This window comes from Anolis sagrei, chromosome 4 (assembly GCF_037176765.1).
Source record: "Anolis sagrei isolate rAnoSag1 chromosome 4, rAnoSag1.mat, whole genome shotgun sequence".
Lineage (NCBI taxonomy): Eukaryota > Metazoa > Chordata > Lepidosauria > Squamata > Dactyloidae > Anolis > Anolis sagrei.
In genome coordinates, this window is record NC_090024.1 from 8,729,654 (window position 1) to 8,749,186 (window position 19,533).

The 19,533-nt window shown below is 42.6% G+C and overlaps 1 protein-coding gene across 2 annotated transcripts in view; it reads left to right on the forward strand.

Annotated features, from left to right (window-relative positions):
• The window catches only part of TSNARE1 (t-SNARE domain containing 1), a 565,931-nt gene that overhangs the window by 236,607 nt on the left and 309,791 nt on the right, over window positions 1–19,533 (forward strand). For both annotated transcript variants that reach the window (XM_067467251.1, XM_067467252.1), the window contains one exon: window positions 416–485. In XM_067467251.1, the coding sequence (XP_067323352.1) occupies window positions 416–485 (70 nt within the window). The remainder of the gene's footprint in view (window positions 1–415; window positions 486–19,533) is intronic.

Here is a 19,533-nt window from a genome sequence, read left to right on the forward strand (position 1 = left end):
GTAATTAAAGAACCTGTCTGCTAAGACAAGATATAACTGTATGCTGTGGTAAGTTTGTAATATCATCTAGACTGGAGAAAGACAATGGTAAAACTGACAATGGCCGGGCATGTGCTCAAGTGTCTGTAGAAGGTTCCAGCGAGACTGCAGGCTGTGGAAGTAGTTGACTGAAAATACTGTGCAGGAAGAAGCTACTGGAAAGCGCTGAAGTTGTGCAACTGATCTGCTGATGAATTGTGAAGTTAATCTCAAATTCAAATAGTCATGTCTTTAGTAATGCCTTCCTCATTGTAAGATAATCTAACAGTTGCAAAATGTGATGGTCCTGAAGGATGGACAATGTACAGTAACAACAACAAGGCCATTGTGCTTGATGATGATAATGTCTTCTTCTTTTTTTTTTTTTTTTTGACAGTGACTTCTTTGGAACGAAGCCTCAAATCCCTTGGGACACCAAGCGACACACCAGAATTGCGGGATGCACTGTGAGTCTCTTCCAATGGTTATGATTATCTGCTACACTCTGTTCTATCAACTTCCAGCCTGGAAAAAATCCTTATTATCCCTGTATTTTTTGGCACTCCACATAGACCCTGTGTTTGTAGCATACCCATCATGATGATTTTATCTCCAGTGGCCAAACATGTCCCCTGGCCAAATATACTTCGATATGAGCTTACTTGTGAAAACCAGTCCTCCCATTTGCATTACTGGGTGTCAGCTGGTAATGGCCACTTTGCTCTCCCTTCCCTCCTTTTCCCATCATGTATGTGTGTATATGTATTGCCATCTAAGGTGCCTTTAGTCAATACCATATTGTTATATGGAGATGTTGTAATATTGATATACTGATATCTGATTACCCGCATAAACATTTCATTAAAAATATACCAGTTGCGAATTTGAAATTGAAAATTTGACTGCGATCAAGTCTACTTTCAGCCAGAAATGATAATATGAGCTACTGATCCTGATAATCTCCCACTAACATGTTTGGGCCTCCCCAAACTCTCCTTGTTGATGACAGACCATGATTTTAAAATATCTGGAACACATTTGGATTTTTTGGACAGAATGTTTTGTAAATGGCAGAATGTTTTGTGAATCATTCCCAACATATTGTGTTGGGATAGCAGACAATACAAGGTGAGTATCTCTTTCTTTCTTTGTCTAGATGGGCCCCTCGCCCTCTGTCCCTCTTACTTCATTTGGCTTTTCATACATTTAACTCTATGGTTGCTCATTGACATCAAATTGATTTTGGCTTATGGTGATCCTGTGAACGAGAGACCTCCAAGTTGTCCTTTTATCAAGAACTCTGCTCAGGACTCGCAAACTCAGGGCAGCCACTTTTTTTTTCTTGTCAGGAGTGACTTGAGAAACTGCAGGTCACGTCTGGTGTGAAAAAATTGGCTGTCTGCAAGGACGTTGCCCAGGAAACACCCAGATGTTTTAGTATTTTGTCTCATGCCGCCACATGAGAAGCTGTAGCTGACGGATGGGAGCTCAGCCCACTTCCTAGATTTGAACCACCCACCAATCTTTTGGTCAGTAGTCCTGCTAGCATGGGATTTGTAGTGTCTTTTTAGGCAATACACAGCAAACAAAGAAAATAACCATCAGCCAGCCCTGAAAGATTTTGGGGCCTTCTAAGCTGATTTCAAAGCAATGGTATTCCCTGAAGTCAAAGCCATGGTATTCCCTGTAGTAACCTATGGATGTGAGAGCTGGACCTTAGGGAAAGCTGAGCGAAGGAAGATCGATGCTTTTGAGCTGTGGTGCTGGAGGAAAGTGCTGAGAGTGCCTTGGACTGCGAGAAGATCCAACCAGTCCATCCTCCAGGAAATAAAGCCCGACTGCTCGTTGGACGGAAGGATACTAGAGACAAAGTTGAAGTCCTTTGGCCACATCACGAGGAGACAGCAAAGCCTAGAGAAGAAAATTATGCTGGGGAAAGTGGAAGGTAAAAGGAAGAGGGGCCGACCAAGGGCAAGATGGATGGATGGCATCCTTGAAGTGACTGGACTGACCTTGAAGGAGCTGGGGGTGGTGACAGCCGACAGGGAGCTCTGGCATGGGCTGGTCCATGAGGTCACGAAGAGTCGTGCAAATCCTGCAAATCTCTTGGGAAGACTAGCGGACAAATGTCAGTGTGCTGGAAGAAGAAAAGACCACCAGCATTAAAGCGATGGTCCTCCGCCATCAACTCCGTTGGACCGGCCACGTTGTCTGGATGCCCAACCATCGTCTCCCAAAGTAGTTACTCTACTCCGAACTCAAGAATGGAAAACAGAATGTTAGTGGGCAGGAAAAGAGGTTGAAAGATGGGCTCAAAGCCAACCTTAAAAACTGTGGCATAGACACTGAGAACTGGGAAGCCCTGGCCCTTGAGTTCTCCAGTTGGTGGTCAGCTGTGACCAGCAGTGCTGCAGAATTTGAAGAGGCACGAATGGAGGGCAAAAGAGAGAAACGTGCCAAGAGGAAGGCACATCAAGCCAACCCCGACTGGGATCGCCTTTCACCTGAAAACCGATGCCCTCACTGCGGGAGAAGATGCAGGTCAAGAATAGGGCTCCACAGTCACCTACGGACCCACTGCCAGGAATCCGGTGAATCCCAGATCAAGAAACGAGACCATAAGTTTAAATCCACCACACTGGACTGTGGGAAAAAAAACAATCCTTTTTATTGATGAAAAATGGTTACAAAAGAAAGGTAAATGCGAAGTCAAAATGCCACAGTAGAAACTCAGTAGTCAGGAAAATCTCTGAACTAGAGCAAAATTCCAAAAGCAACAATACAAAAACCTGGAACCTGTTAGCATTTCACTAACCTTACTTGGAAACTAGAAGCCTCTGGGAATGCAGGCCATGGGAAACGGGAAATATGCCAAGGTGATGCCTCAGTCTAAACGATGCTTGATGTAATGGGACAGCCTGGGGAGAGGCCCCTTAAACGAAAGAAACTGTTTCTTGACACGCCTCCAGACTTTGAAGCCTGAGCCTCCCTTTCCCTTAATCTACTTGACCTTCGCAGACTCTGTGATTCACTCCTGTTTTTCCAAATCTGTTCTCTTTGATCCTCATTAAAAAACCCAGGTGTGAGTTCCCCTGGAGAGCTATCACTACTTGGTTCTAAAACAGCAGTTCTCAACCTTCCTAATGTCGCGACCCCTTAGTACAGTTCTTCATGTTGTGCTGACCCCCAAACATAACTTTATTTTTGTTGCTACTTCATAACTGTAATTTTGCTCCTGTTATGAATTGTAATGGAAATATCTAATATGCAGGATGTATTTTCAGTCACTGGACCAAATTTGGCACGATACGCCCAAAATTTGAATACTGGTGGAGTTGGGGGTGATTGATTTTGTCATTTAGTAATGCTGGAGTTGCTGAGATTTATAGTTCACCTTAAATCAAAGAGCCTTCTGAACTCCATCAATGATGGAATTGAATCAAACATGGCACACAGAATTCCCATGACCAAGAGAAAATATTGGGAAGGTCTGGTGAACATTGACCTTGAGTTCTTAGAGTTGTAGTTCACCTATATCCGGACTGTAGACTCAAGCAATGATGGATCTGGATCAAACTTGGCACAAATACTCAATATGCCCAAATGTGAACACTGGTAGAGTTTGGAGAAAATAGACCTTGCCATTTGGGATTTGTAGTTGTTGGGATTTATAGTTCACCCACAATGAAATAGCATTCTGAACCCCACCAATGATAGAATTGGACCAAACTTTCCACACAGAACCCCCATGACCAACAGAAAATACTATGTTTTCTGATGGTCTTTGGCGACCCCTCTGACATCCCCTCGCGACCCCCACAGGGGTCCCGACCCCCAGGTTGAGAAACACTGTTCTAAAACATTCTCATCAGGATGTTTAGTTTCACTTTCCCTGCCACTGACCTCAGAATCAACAGTTTCAAAACCATCAGGGAGAGATATATGTTCAGTAGCCTGTTCAGTTGCATCAGGAACTATGATCAGAGAATCAGGTTCAGTTTCACACAGAGATTGAGGCTCAGGTTCACACGGAGGCTGAACCCCAACAGATACCACTCTTGGAGGACCATCATCCTCGGACTATGAGGGATCGCCTAAGTAAGGTTAGTAAGTAATTTTAATGAAATTATCATGAGCAACGAGTTATCCAATGTGGTATCCATGCCTAACACATATATTTTCAAGCTGTGGATGATGGGATTAATGGATTCAAAATCTATAGATGAGAGGAGCTGAACTTGTTTTAGAGTCCTGACGCTTGGTAAAACAGTCCATGATTAATTATCCCCATACCTTCAAATGGTTTTGTCGACCACTCCGATAAATTAAGATATATGTGGTCTACTTCAAAATTTAGAATTGAGACGTGCATAGGTTTTGGAATAAATTACCATCCTTTTTTTTTTTTTTTACCCTTTTAAATCCCTGCGGCGCTCAAGAAATCCAATGAGTTAAATTGTCAAGGGCTGTTTTGTGTTTAATCATCAGTGGCCCAATATATCAGGGAAAAGGTTTTAAGTGTCAACATATTTAATGGAGGGTAGGATTTGGGTAATATTTCTTTGGGTTTTGTTATTCTGCTTGTATAAGCTTTATGAAAGTGATTTCCATAAATATTCCCCAAAATGATGTTTTGAGCCTGTTAATATGTTAAACCCTTCAAAGTAATACCTTCCCAGTTTAATGTCAAAGCTATTAGGATTAAGTTTATCTACTCGCAGTGTTTTTATCGTGCCTGGTATCAGCTTCAGACACGGAGGGCCTCATTGATTTGGAAGTGAGGAAATAGCTACGAATGCAGTATTTACACTTCTAATCTGATCTATAAAAATGGGTGGAATTCACTCTGGATAGGGACAGAGCTGGGCCAATACCGTGCAGATAACTCAGCTCTGCCAATATTGGATCTCTTTACAGGCCTATCAAGTTGCATGTATTGATTGAAATTCATATTTTTAAGAATCTGACATTTCCCTCAAGGAAGGCAAGTTTTTGTCCATCAGATTGGGGCATATTTTTCAGTTTCGGGGACTAACAAGAACACTGAGGGCCCCTCCACACAGCCCTATATCCCAGAATATCAAAGCAGAAAATACCACTTTATCTGAGTGTGGACTCAGATAACCCAGTTCAAAGCAGATATTGTGGGATTTTCTTCCTTGATATTCTGGGATATAGGGCTGTTAAAGGCCCCTTCTACACTGCCATGAAAAATCCAGATTATTTTATTTGGTTTACTTCTACCCCGCCCTTCTCACCCCGAAGGGGACTCAGGGCGGCTTACAAAAACAAGGCAGAATTCGATGCCCAATTCTGGACACCACAATTCAAGAGAGATATTGACAAGCTGGAATGTGTCCAGAGGAGGACGACTCAAATGATCAAGGGTTTGGAGAACAAGCCCTATGAGGAGCGGCTTAAGGAGCTGGGCATGTTTAGCCTGAAGAAGAGAAGGCTGAGAGGAGATATGATAGCCATTATATATATATATATATATATATATATATATATATATATATATGTGTGTGTGTGTGTGTGTGTGTGTGTGTGTGTGTGTGTGTGTGTGTGAGAGAGAGAGAGAGAGAGAGAGAGAGAGAGAGGAAGTCACAGGGAGGAGGGAGCAAGCTTGTTTTCTGCTTCCCTGGAGACTAGGACGCGGAACAATGGCTTCAAACTACAAGAAAGAAGATTCCATCTGAACACGAGGAACAACTTCCTGACTGTGAGAGCTGTTCAGCAGTGGAACTCTCTGCCCTTTTTTGGAAGCTTTTAAACAGAGGCTGGATGGCCATCTGTCAGGGGTGATTTGAATGCAATATTCCTGCTTCTTGGTAGAATGGGGTTGGACTGGATGGCCCATGAGGTCTCTTCCAACCCTTTGATTCTATGATTCTGTGTGTAGTCAGGGGCTTATATCAGACTTTCCCATAAGTTTGCTTGATGTGGCTTATACCCCTTAACATATAATACAGTGTGCTTTCGAGACATGCATTTTGCAGCTGGCATGGTTTGGAGCTAGCTTCAACCCAAACTATATGGCCAATGTAGATGACCCCAGGAGTAACATGCTGCTCTTCCTGTATTGACTTAACAGCTGGAAGTGTACCAACACACATTTGTTCAGCATCCAGTACATTTGGCTGAACTGCGTTTTACCTTGATAGCGTTTGCCAGTTTCCCGAACTATCATTTGTCTTGGGGTTAACTCCAGAGCTCTTGCCTCAGAGCTTCTTTGAAGGGATTGTGGAGTCTCTTTTAGCTGGCTCAGCTTTTCATCCCGGAGTTCATTATTAAACCATTTGTGACCTCTCTTAAAGGTCATCACAGTTTTCTTACCTGTTCCTTTAGCTTAATATATAACACTAATCATTTTCAGCTGATGTATTGCACAAAAATGGACATCACTTGGAGAAAGTGAGTTGGAAATCTTTCATTGGTCATCTGACCAGTGACAACCTGAGGGATGCATGACACATGTCAATAAGAAATGATTACAAACCTGTTTTAAGACATCTATATAAATAAAAATATAATCTTTGTTTGTGGAATTAACATAACTCAAAAACCACTGGACAAGTTGACACCAAATTTGGACACAAGACACCTAACAACCCAATGTATGTCCTTCACTAAAAAAAATGATTTTGTCATTTGGGAGTTGTAGTTGCTGGGATTTTTAGTTCACCTACAATCAAAGAACATTCCGAACCCCACCAATGATGGAATTGAACCAAACTTGGCACACAGTTTTCCCATGACCAACAGAAAATACTGGAAGGGTTTGGTGCCCAGTGTCCTTTGGTTTTGGAGTTGTAGTTCACCTACATACAGAGATCACTGTGGACTCAAATAATGATGGATCTGGACCAAACTCTACAAGAATACTCAATATGCCCAAATATGAATACTGGTGGAGTTTGGGGAAAATAGAATCTTGACATTTGGGAGTTTTAGTTTCTGTGATTTATAGTTCACTTACAATCACAGAGCATTCTGAACTCCACCAACGATAGAATTGGGCGAAACCTCCCACACAGAACCCTCATGTGGGCCACAGCAACGCGTGGCAGGGGACGGCCAGTCTATATAAATAAAAATGTAATCTTTGTTCGTGGGATTAACATAACTCAAAAACCACTGGACGAATTGACACCAAAATTGGACACAATGCACCTATCAGGCCAATGAGTGACTATCACTCATAAAACACTGAAAAACACAGCAGAAGAGACTTTAAAAGCAAAAAAAAACACATTACAACACATGCGCAAAACCACATATATACACATATACAGAAATATGTATGCACATATATACACATAAATACACACACAAAACACATATACACAGACTGGGCCACAGCAATGTGTGGCAGGTGATGGCTAGTATGGAATAAAATCTCATATTTTAAGAACTGCACATATACAAAATGGAGACATTGTCCATTTTGAGTATCCGTGCCAAGTTAGGTCCAAATCCATCATTGTTTGAGTCCACAGTGCTCTCTGGATGTAGTTGAACTACAACCCCAAAACTCAAGGTCAATGCCCACCAAACCCTTCCAGTGTTTGCTGTTGGTCATGGGAGTTTTGTGTGCCAAGTTTGGTTCAATTTCATTGCTGGTAGAGTTCAGAATGCTCTTCTATTGTAGGTTAACTATAACTCTCAGCAACTACAACTCCTAAATCACAAAATCAACCCCTCTCCCCCAACCTTACCAGTATTCAAATTCGGGCATATCGGTTACTTGTGCCAAATGTAGTCAAATGAATGAAAATACATCCTACATATCAGATATTTACATTACGATTCATAACAGTAGCAAAATTACTGTTATAAAGTAGCAATGGAAATAATTTTATGGTTGGGGTCAACACAAGATGAGGAACTGTATTAAGGGGTTGTGGCATTTGGTGATTCTATGATACGCTTTTCTAGATATTGCTATCAGGATCCCCCGGTGGGTGCAGTGGGTTGAACCCCTGTGCCGGCAGGACTGAAGACCAACAAGTCGCAGGTTCGAATCCGGGGAGAGCGCAGATGAGCTCCCTCTATCAGCTCCAGCTCCTCATGTGGGGACATGAGAGAAGCCTCTCACAAGGATGATAAAACATAGAATAATAGAATCATAGAATCAAAGAGTTGGAAGAGACCTCATGGGCCATCCAGTCCAACCCCATTCTGCCAAGAAGCAGGAATATTGCATTCAAATCACCCCTGACAGATGGCCATCCAGCCTCTGTTTAAAAGCTCCAGGTGTGGTCTGACCAAGGCAGAACAGCATAACTTCCCTGGGTCTTCAGTGGCTCTCAACCTGGGGTCCCCAGATGTTTTTGGCCTTCAACTCCCAGAAATCCTAACAGCTGGTAAACTGGCGTGGATTTCTGGGAGTTGAAGCCCAAAAACATCTGGGGACCCAAGGTTGAGAATCATAGAATCAAAGAGTTGGAAGAGACCTCGTGGGCCATCCAGTCCAACCCCATTCTGCCAAGAAGCAGGAATATTGCATTCAAATCACCCCTGACAGATGGCCATCCAGCCTCTGTTTAAAAGCTTCCAAAGAAGGAGCCTCCACCACACTCCGGGGCAGAGAGTTCCACTGCTGAACGGCTCTCACAGTCAGGAAGTTCTTCCTCATGTTCAGATGAAATCTCCTCTCTTGTAGTTTGAAGCCATTGTTCCGCGTCCTAGTCTCCAAGGAAGCAGAAAACAAGCTTGCTCCCTCCTCCCTGTGGCTTCCTCTCACATATTTATAAATGGCTATCATATCCCCTCTCAGCCTTCTCTTCTTCAGGCTAAACATGCCCAGCTCCTTAAGCTGCTCCTCATAGGGCTTGTTCTCCAGACCTTTTATCATTTTAGTCGCTCTCCTCTTCCAGCTTGTCAATATCTCTCTTGAATTGTGGTGCCCAGAATTGGACACAATATTCCAGGTGTGGTCTAACCAAAGCAGAATAGAGGGGTAGCATGACTTCCCTAGATCTAGACACTATGCTCCTATTGATGCAGGCCAAAATCCCATTGGCTTTTTTTGCCGCCACATCACATTGTTGGATCATGTTGTGATGTGGCGGCAAAAGCATCTGGGCATCCCCTGGGCAATGTCCTTGCAAGATGGTCAATTCCCTCACACCAGAAGCGACTTGCAGTTTCTCAAGTTGCTCCTGACATGATAAAAAGAAAATACATTGCTATTGAGTCACACTGGAGCACTTAGCAAATTCCTAGAAAGGATACATTTCTAGAATTCTGCAAGTTCTCCAGAGCAACTCTGTGGTTTGCTGGGATAAGATGTTGGGTAATTTAATGTATTGATTTATTGATGTGGTATGTAGCTGTGGTCTAAGGTAACCATGATGTGCAGATTTAATGCAGTCTGACACCACTTTAACTGCCATGGCTCAATGCAATAGAATAATGGAAGCTCGATATTTCAAAGTATTGTGAAAGGCTTTCATGGCCGGAATCACTGGGTTGTTGTAGGTTTTTTCGGGCTATATGACCATGGTCTAGAGGCATTCTCCCCTGACGTTTCGCCTGCATCTATGGCAAGCATCCTCACCTCACTACCTCTGAGGATGCTTGCCATAGATGCAGGCGAAACATCAGGAGAGAATGCCTCTAGACCAGTGTTTCTCAACCTGGGGGTCGGGACCCCTGGAGGGGTCATGAGGGGGTGTCAGGGGGGTCACCAAAGACCATCAGAAAACAGTATTTTCTGTTGGTCATGGGGTTCTGTGTGGGAAGTTTGGCCCAATTCAATCATTGGTAGGATTCAGAATGCTCTTTGATGGTAGGTGAACTATAAATTCCAGCAACTACAACTCCCACGGGATAAAATCATTCCCCTCCACCATTCTCCCACCAGTATTCAAATTTGGACATATTGGGTATTTGTGCCAAATTTGGTCCAGTGAATGAACGTACATCCTGCATACCAGATATATACATTATTTATTATTTATTTATTTAAAAGTTTTATATACCGGCCTTCTCACCTCTCTTGAGGGACTCAGAACGGTTTCCAACCATAATATCACATACAGTTAATAAAAACATAATAATTCATTTTACACTAAAACATTAAAACAGCAATTACATTCAACAACTACAATGGTCAGTCATAACACTAACTCGTTGTTCATCATCCTCCATCCATATCTGGCTCACTCGTCGAATGCCTGTCTCCATAACCAAGTTTTCACCTGTTTCCTAAATGTCAGGATAGATGGGGCAGTTCTAATCTCCAGTGGAAAAGAGTTCCAGAGTCTAGGGGCCACCACCGAGACAGCCCTGTTCCTCGTCCCCACCAGACATGCTTGTGAGGCCGGTGGGACCGAGAGCAGGGCCTCTCCAGACGTTTATGATTCACAACAGCAGCAAAATGACAGTTATGAAGTAGCAACAAAATAATTTTATGGTTGGGGGGGTCACCATAACACGAGGAAGTGTACTAAGGGGTCATGGCATTAGGAAGGTTGAGAACCACTGCTCTAGACCATGGCCATATAACCCAAAAAACCCTACAACAACCCGATATTTCAAAGGTCTGTAATCTTCCCTGCCAAACAGTGCTGGTATTTCATCAAACTACAACTCCCATCACTCCTTAGCATTGAGCCATGGCAGATAAAGTGACGTCGAATTGCATTCATTCTTCCTTCCCTTGGATCTTACCAACTTTTTCCAAAATAATTCCATCTGTCCTTGATGGCTTGTATGTTTCATAAAAGAGTCATCATGGTCCAAATCCTTTCTGGAGAAAGCTTCCAAAATGCCTAGAAGAGCGTTACCCCAAACTGCTCCGGATTAAATAGCTAATCACTTTGCCAGACAAGACAACTTAAATAACTCTTCAACCCAATAATCAAAGTTGGCTGATCGGCGATGTGACACTATCTGAAGAGAATTGGCTCCTGGCTTCCGAACTGACATAAATCTCCCTGAATAAGCCAGCCTCTCATCAAGCCAATGGAAGGATTTTGCTAAATATCAGCTTGTATGGATTTGCACATCAACAGCCAGCGCTCTCCCCTGACAGCGGTAAGCACCGAATGCGCCTCCATAGAATGCTAAGCAACTTTCCTCCCGTCAGCAAGCGTTGCCATTGAATAGAAAATGGTTTGAAGCAGCGTTTCCAAATAAAGCTCAGATGTTCCCCTTCAGAGGCTGAATTATTTTTTGTTTGCATTCATGGAATGTCTGGAGATAATTTACCTTAACTTCTAACGGCAGGAACCTCGGGGTAGAATTATGTGTTTGGCTGTTCCAGAGTAGAAACTAAGGTGAGTGTCCTGGGACTGATTTTTGGCCCTTGGGATCCTCTGACCCAGATTTGACCTGCAATCTACCTCAGGCTTTGACAAACATATATTTTAAAATGTTAAATCCATCACAGGTATCCTCTAACCTATTCCTACAAGGTGAATTATCACTCCTGGAGGCTTCTAGGAGACAGAGTTTATCCAGGAGGTTTGAGAAGCCTAGAGGTTGCAGAAATAGTTTTGGGACCAAAACAGAACATGCATTTACACCAGCGTTTCTCAACCTGGGGGTCGGGACCCCTGGAGGGGTCACAAGGGGTATCAGAGGGGTCACCAAAGACCATCAGAAAACGCAGCCTTTTCTGTTGGTCATGGGGGTTTTGTGTGGGAAGTTTGGCCCAATTCTATCATTGGTGGGGTTCAGAATGCTCTTTGATTGTAGGTGAACTATAAATCCCAGCAACTACAACTCTATAATGTCAAGATATATTTTCCCCAAACTCCACCAGGGTCCACATTTGGGCATATTGAATATTTGTGCCAAGTTTGGTCCACATCCATCATTGTTCGAGTCTACAGTGCTCTCTGGATGTAGGTGAACTACAATTCCAAAACTCAAGGTAAGTGCCCAACAAACCCTTCCAGTATTTTCCGTTTGGCATGAAAGTCCTGTGTGCCAAGTTTGGTTCAATCCCAGCAACTGCAACTCTCAAATGACAAAATCAATCCCCCCAACCCGACCACCATTCAAAATCGGGCATATCAAGTATTTGTGCCAAATTAGGAGAAGACAAATTTGTGTGCCAGCTGCGCCCGTTCCTTAGAAATTCTGACTTGGCCATGGTGGTCCACGCTCTGGTTACATCCTGTATAGACTACTGCATACATCCCATATAGACTACTACGTGGGGTTGCCTTTGAAGACTGTTTGGAAGCTCTAAATGGTCCAACAGGCGGCAGCCAGGTTGCTAACAGGAGCGGTGCCCAGGGAACATACAACTCCAATATTCAAGTTCCTCTGTTGCAACTCCAATATTCAAAGCCATTGCCCGCCAAGCCCATGTAGTATTTTCTGTTGGTCACGGGAGTTCTGTGTGCCAAGATCGGTTCAATTCCATCTTTGGTGGGGTTCAGAATGGTCCTTGATTTTAGGTGAACTATAAATCCCAGCAACTACAACTCCCAAATGGCAAAATCAAACCCCTCCCCCCCCCCCCCCCAACCTCACCAGTATTCAAATTTGGGCATATCAGGTATTTGTGCCAAATTTGGTCCAGTGAAGGAAAATGCATCCTGCATATCAGATATTTATATTACAATACGTAAGAGTAGCAAAATTACACTTAGGAAGTAGGAACAAAAATAATTTTATGGTTGGAGGTCACCACAACATGAGGAACTGTATTAAGGAGTCATGGCATTAGGTAGATTGAGAAAAACTGATCTACACTGTAGAATTTGGGAACTTCTACGCAGTCATATAACTGGAATATATGGCAGTGTGGACTCAAATAACCCAGTTCAAAGCAGATATTGTGGGATTTTCTGCCTTGATATTCTGGGTTATATGGCTGTGTAGAAGGACCCTTAGTCCAATTTGATACCACTTTAATTGCTACGGCTCAATGCTATGGAATCCTAGGACTTTACAAAGCCTTTGCCCCTTTCTGCCAAAGAACTCTGGTGCCTCACAAACTACAACAATGATTCTCTCAACTGGTTGTGCCTTATTGATGTATTTGAAAGGTTTCATCTAGACCAGTGTTTCTCAACCTTCCTAATGCTGTGACCCCTTAATACAGTAGCTCATGTTGTGGTGACCCCCAACCATGAAATTATTTTTGTTTCTACTTCATAACTGTAATTTGGTACTGTTATGAATCATAATGTAAATATCTGATGTGCAGGATGAATTTGTTCATACACTGGACCAAATTTGGCACAAATACCCAATACGCCAAAATTGGAATACTGGTGAGGTTGGAGTGGAGGTTGATTTTGTCATTTCAGAGTTGTAGTTGCTGGGATTTATAGCTAACCTATGATCAAAGAGCATTCAAGCTCCACCAAGTATGGAATTGTACCAAACTTGGCACACAGAACTCCCATGACCAACAGAAAATACTGTAAGGGTTTGGTGGGCATTGACCTTGAGCTTTGGAGTTGTAGTTCACCTACATCCAGAGAGCACTGTGGACTCAAACAATGATGGATTTGGACCAAACTTGGCACGGATACTCAATATGCCCAAATGTGAACACTGGTGGAGTTTGAGGAAAATAGACCTTGATATTTTGGAATTATTGTTGCTGGGATTTATAGAGCTCCCATGACCAACAGAAAATATTGGAAGGGTGTGATGGGCAATGACCTTGAGTTTTGGAGTTGTAGTTCACCTAGAGCCAGAGAGCACGGACTCAGACAGTGATTGATCTGTACCAAACTTGGTTCCTAAGACCATCAGAAATATTTGGTTTCTGATTGTCTTTGGTGACCCCTCTGAACCCCCCCCCCCCCCATGACCCCCCAGGGGTCCTGACCCCCACATTGAAAAATCCTGATCTGAAGACTGAAGGTGACAACTCACAGTGTTCTGTCAGTTGTGGTTTTGATCTGCCTTGTATTAGGTGGTTCCTAATCTTTCCTAGTCAACTTGTTTGTTCTTCTTCTTAAGTAGTTTATATAGTTTGACAAGAAAGTGAACATGTAGAGTGGTTTGAGCATTGGATTTGACTGCCTATTTTGCAATGAAGCCCATGAAACCTTAGTCAACTTGCATTCTTGATAGATTAGAGAGAGGGGCCAAAACTAACAAGATACTCCATTTAGGCAGAAAAAACGAAATGCAAAGATACAGAATGGGGGACAATGCCTGGCTCGAGAGCAGTACGTGTGAAAAAGACCTTGGAGTCCTCATGGACAACAAGTTAAACATGAGCCAACAATGTGATGTGGCGGCAAAAAAAGCCAATGGGATTTTGGCCTGCATCAAGAGGAGCATAATGTCTAGATCTAGGGAAGTCATGCTACCCATTCTCTATTCTGCTTTGGTTAGACCACACCTGGAATATTGTGTCCAATTCTGGGCACCACAATTCAAGAGAGATATTGACAAGCTGGAATGTGTCCAGAAGAGGGCGACTAAAATGATCAAGGGCCTGGAGAACAAGCCCTATGAGGAGTGGCTTAAGGAGCTGGGCATGTTTAGCCTGAAGAAGAGAAGGTTGAGAGGAGATATGATAGCCATATATAAATATGTGAGAGGAAGCCACAGGGAGGAGGGAGCAAGCTTGCTTTCTGCTGACCTGGAGACTAGGACGCGGAACAATGGCTTCAAATTACAAGAAAGGCGATTCTATCTGAACATGAGGAAGAACTTCCTGACTGTGAGAGCTGTTCAGCAGTGGAACTCTCTGCCCCGGAGTGTGGTGGAGGCTCCTTCTTTGGAAGTTTTTAAACAGAGGCTGGATGGCCATCTGTCAGGCATGATTTGAATGCAATATTCCTGCTTCTTGGCAGAATGGGGTTGGACTGGATGGCCCATGAGGTCTCTTTCAACTCTATGATTCTATGATTCTATGATTCTCTTAGTCTCAGAAAAAGGCAAAGATAAAACTTTTTTGAAGAAAACCCTGTGATATGTCCACTCTATGTTCACCATTTGTCAGAAATGATTTGAAGACATGCAGCAACAACATAGTTTGAGAAAGGCCTGATGCAAAGAGTTTTGAATGATATTACAAGGTATATCTGATTCACTTACAAAAGGATTGACACACACTATTAAGACACATTAAAGAGCCCCTTTTCATAGAGATCTCTGATTTGGATTCCTTGGACTATCCTGTTTAGCAGCTGATTGATCACCAAGTTCTACATATTGTTGGACTACAACTCCTAGCATTTATTACCATTGACTGTACTAGCTAGAGCTATATCCTACAATACGACAACACATGGAAGACTATTTTGTTTGTGTTCTGCTCTGCAATTCTTCCTTCCAAAACTTATATTCTTTCTTTGGATATTTCAGCACCTTGGACAGAATCCCAGGTTCAAGCTGTTTCAATGCTTGCCGTGAATGATGAGGAAAATGCAAGAGATAAAAAAAAAATCAGTCAGGAACACACTTTGTTGTATTCCTTCTGCTCTTTTATGTTCAGAGGTGTCTTGGGAAAGTTTGTAAGCTAAACCTTGCGTCAAACTGCTGCAAATAAATTGCTGAATTAGTAATTCAGCATGACCCGATCTTGTTAAACTGCCATAGCCAGAATTTTGAGGGTAGAAGTGGTTGGAGATTTTTATCTGATTGGGAACAGACATTTTGATCTCAGACATGCCCAAGTGTCACCACTGTTGCATGCAAATACACATGCACATTAGATGCACGTACACTTTCAGTGCATGTTGTTGTTCATTCGTTCAGTCGTCTCCGACTCTTCGTGACCTCATGGACCAGCCCACGCCAGAGCTCCCTGTTGGCTGTCACCACCCCCAGCTCCCTCAAGGTTAGTCCAGTCACTTCAAGGATGCCTGTCTCCTCATGATGTGGCTTTCCTGTCTCCTCATGATGTGGCCAAAGTACTTCAACTTTGTCTCTAGTATCCTTCCCTCCAATGAGCAGCCGGGCTTTATTTCCTGGAGGATGGACTGGTTGGATCTTCTCGCAGTCCAAGGCACTCTCAGAACTTTCCTCCAACACCACAGCTCAAAAGCATCGATCTTCCTTCGCTCAGCCTTCCCTAAGGTCCAGCTCTCACATCCGTAGGTGACTACAGGGAATACCATGGCTTTGACTAGGCGGATCTTGGTTGCCAGTCTGATGCCTCTGCTCTTTACTATTTTATCGAGATTGGACATTGCTCTCCTCCCAAGAAGTAAGCGTCTTCTGATTTCCTGGCCACAGTCTGCATCTGCAGGAATCTTTGCACCTAGAAATACAAAGTCTGTCACGGCCTCCACGTTTTCTCCCTCTATTTCCCAGTTGTCAATAATTCTTGTTGCCATAATCTTGGTTTTTTTGACGTTTAGCTACAACCCGGCTTTTGCGCTTTCTTCTTTCGCCTTGATTAGAAGGCTCCTCAGCTCCTCCTCGCTTTCGGCCATCAGAGTGGTGTCATCTGCATATCTGAGGTTGTTAATGTTTCTTCCAGCAATTTTCACCCCAGCTTTGCATTCATCCAGCCCCGCACATCGCATGATGTGTTCTGCATACAAGTTTAAAAGGTTGGGTGAGAGGATGCACTTTCAGTGCATATTAGATGCAAATGCCTCTCGGATGTTCACGTGCCTGGGATGCACATTTCCTTGTGCACTTTGTTGCACATTCAGGTGTGTGTTTCATTGTGCGCCATTGATATTCAACACAAAAACCATGTGGCACAATTGATGCATGAGTCTGCCTGCAGAGATATACACCACATGGCTCCAATGAATGATTTCAGTCAATAAATTATTAAAATACACATTCATTGTACTCTTGAAAACCATTTAAAAGAGATAACCAGTAAAACATTTGAAAACTCAGCACATAAAAACTAAACTCCAACCATAACAGCAGAAAGCCCTTGAAGCTCTCCCAGAATGCAGTTGTCTCCTATCAGGCAAAAATATGCAAGCACTTCTGTGGAAGACCTTATAGATACCGCTCTGAAATTTTAGGTATACATTCATTTCCCAATCTAACATATATTTAATCCCCACCTTACAAAAAATCACATTTGCTTTGGTCCAAATGTCAGGATCAGAACATTTGTAACTTCTACCTATGAACCATTTGAAAGAGTAAACAGATATCTAGTAACAACTGCAGGCATCCTGTATTGGAATTATGGACTCATAATTTAGGATTATGGTCCTCAATGGTTCCATATTCAGTAGTACTACACATATATAATTATTCCATTATTGTCAGAATTCTAACTCCCCCCCCCCCCCAACAGCTTGCAGTTGCATGTTTTCGAACTGCTAGGTTGGCAGAAGCTGGGGGTGACAGCGGTAGCTCACACTGCTCCCCACTGCGCCACCAGGAGATAGAGTGGTATATAAATAAAATTTTATTATTTATTATTATTGGATGTTAAAGTAAATTAAGAGGAGACGGTCTACCCAAGAGATGATTCTCAGGGTGCAACTACACTGTGGAATTAATGCACTTTGACACCACTTTAACTGCCATGTCTCAGTATTATGGAATCATGGAAGCTTGAGTTTCACAAAGTCTTCCCTGCCAAGACGTGCTGGTACTGCACCAAAGAACAAGTCCTAGGACTCCATAACATTGAAGCATGGCAATTCAAGTGTTGTCAGACTGCATTAATTCTGCAGTGTGCATGCATCCTCTGTTATGAATCTCTAATTAGTCAATATCGGATCTCTCCCAATATATTTAAATATGCCTTGAACGTGATACATTCAGAAAAAGAGTACAGCACTCCTAGCTTTTTTATTTCCCCAGTGTCACTTCTTCTTTTCTGACTCTTTTGTTTCCCTTCTTCACTTGACTGTAGTCACCTCCATTTGCCTTCTCTGCCATTTCATCTAGTTAGCTGTGACAACTGGAATATGTCCCATTATGATGGCATCAGCAAAACCACAGCTACCTGTCCGCTTAAAAATTCAGAGAGGCAAATGAAGATAAATAGTGAAGACAGAGAAGAAAGAAAAGATGTTAAGAAGCAGCACCTTCCAAGAATTATATAAGGGGATAGAACAGCATTAAGATGATGTGATTAGGTTGCAATAAGTGGAACAAAAGTACAAAAATATCATGAGTTAGTTTAGTCTTGGTTCTGATCTACTTGGATTCATGATGATGGTGACTCTATCCATCATAGGCACAGGCAAACTTCAGCCCTCCGGGTGTTTTGGACTTCATCTCCCACAATTCCAACTGGCTAGGATTTTGGGAAGTTCAAGTCCAAAACATCTGGAGGGCCAAAGTTTGCCCATGCCTGATATGTCATCTATCTCTTTATCTGGTAATTTTTTTTTATCATGTCAGAATCAACTTGAGAAACTGCAAGTCACCTCTGGTGCATTCATGTGGGCAGTTCAGCCGGCACAAGGGTTTAACCCATTGCACCACCACAGCTCTATCAGTTAATTATCTATATAAATAAAAATGTAATGTTCGTTTGTGGGATTAACAGAACTCAAAAACCACTGGACGAATAGACACAAAATTTGGACACAAGACACCTAACAACCCAATGTATGTCCTTCACTAAAAAAATGATTTTGCCATTTGGGAGTTGTAGTTGTAGTTCACCTACAACCAAAGAACATTCTGAACTCCACCAACGATGGAATTGAACCAAACTTGGCACGCAGTTCTCCCATGACCAACAGAAAGTATTGGAATGGTTTGATGGGCAGTGTCCTTTGGTTTTGGAATTGTAGTTCACCTGCAGCCAAAGATGACTGTGGACTCAAACAATGATGGATCTGGACCAAACTCTACAAGAATACTCAATATGCCCAAATGTGAACACTGGTGGAGTTTGGGGGAAATAGAATCTTGACATTTGGGAGTTGTAGTTGCTGGGATTTATAGTTTACCTACTGTCAAAGAACATTCTGAACCCCACCAAAGATAGAATGGAGCCAAACCTCTCACACAGAACCCCCATGTGGGCCACAGCAATGCATGGCAGGGGACGGCTAGTAATATATAACAATATAATAATATAATAATATGGCATCATCCGTGTAGATGACACTGAAACGACAGCAGACCTACTAAAGGTGTGAGTACACTGAAATACAGGAAGGAAGGAAGCAGTAATACAAATATAAACCTAAGGTGATACAATTATCAAGATAGGAATACAAAAAACAGCATAGCGATGTAAAGGAAACTGATAAAATTGTATAAGATTAAAAATATTAAACTAAAATTCGAAAAAGCCTTGGGAAATAAGAAAACAAATGTTTTTGTTGATGTTACTCGGGAGCCAATGAAGAGGCCTCAGAAGTGTTGTAACGTGATCAAAACAGTGAGCCAAAATTATGATCCTAGCAGCAGAATGTGGTGTATCAGCTCAAAATCATACAGTACAGATGGAGAAGTCCCAGTGCCAGTAACATCCCAAACAAGATGTTAATGTGGCAGATGCTGAGAATGCTCCCTGTCTATCATATAAGCATCAAGAAAGAAGGTTGTTGGCAGGGATAAACCTGGGCATGGATTGGATGCCATTGGTCTAATTCAGCTGCCCAGGCTGCCCAAAGTTGCAGAATATGCCAGAGT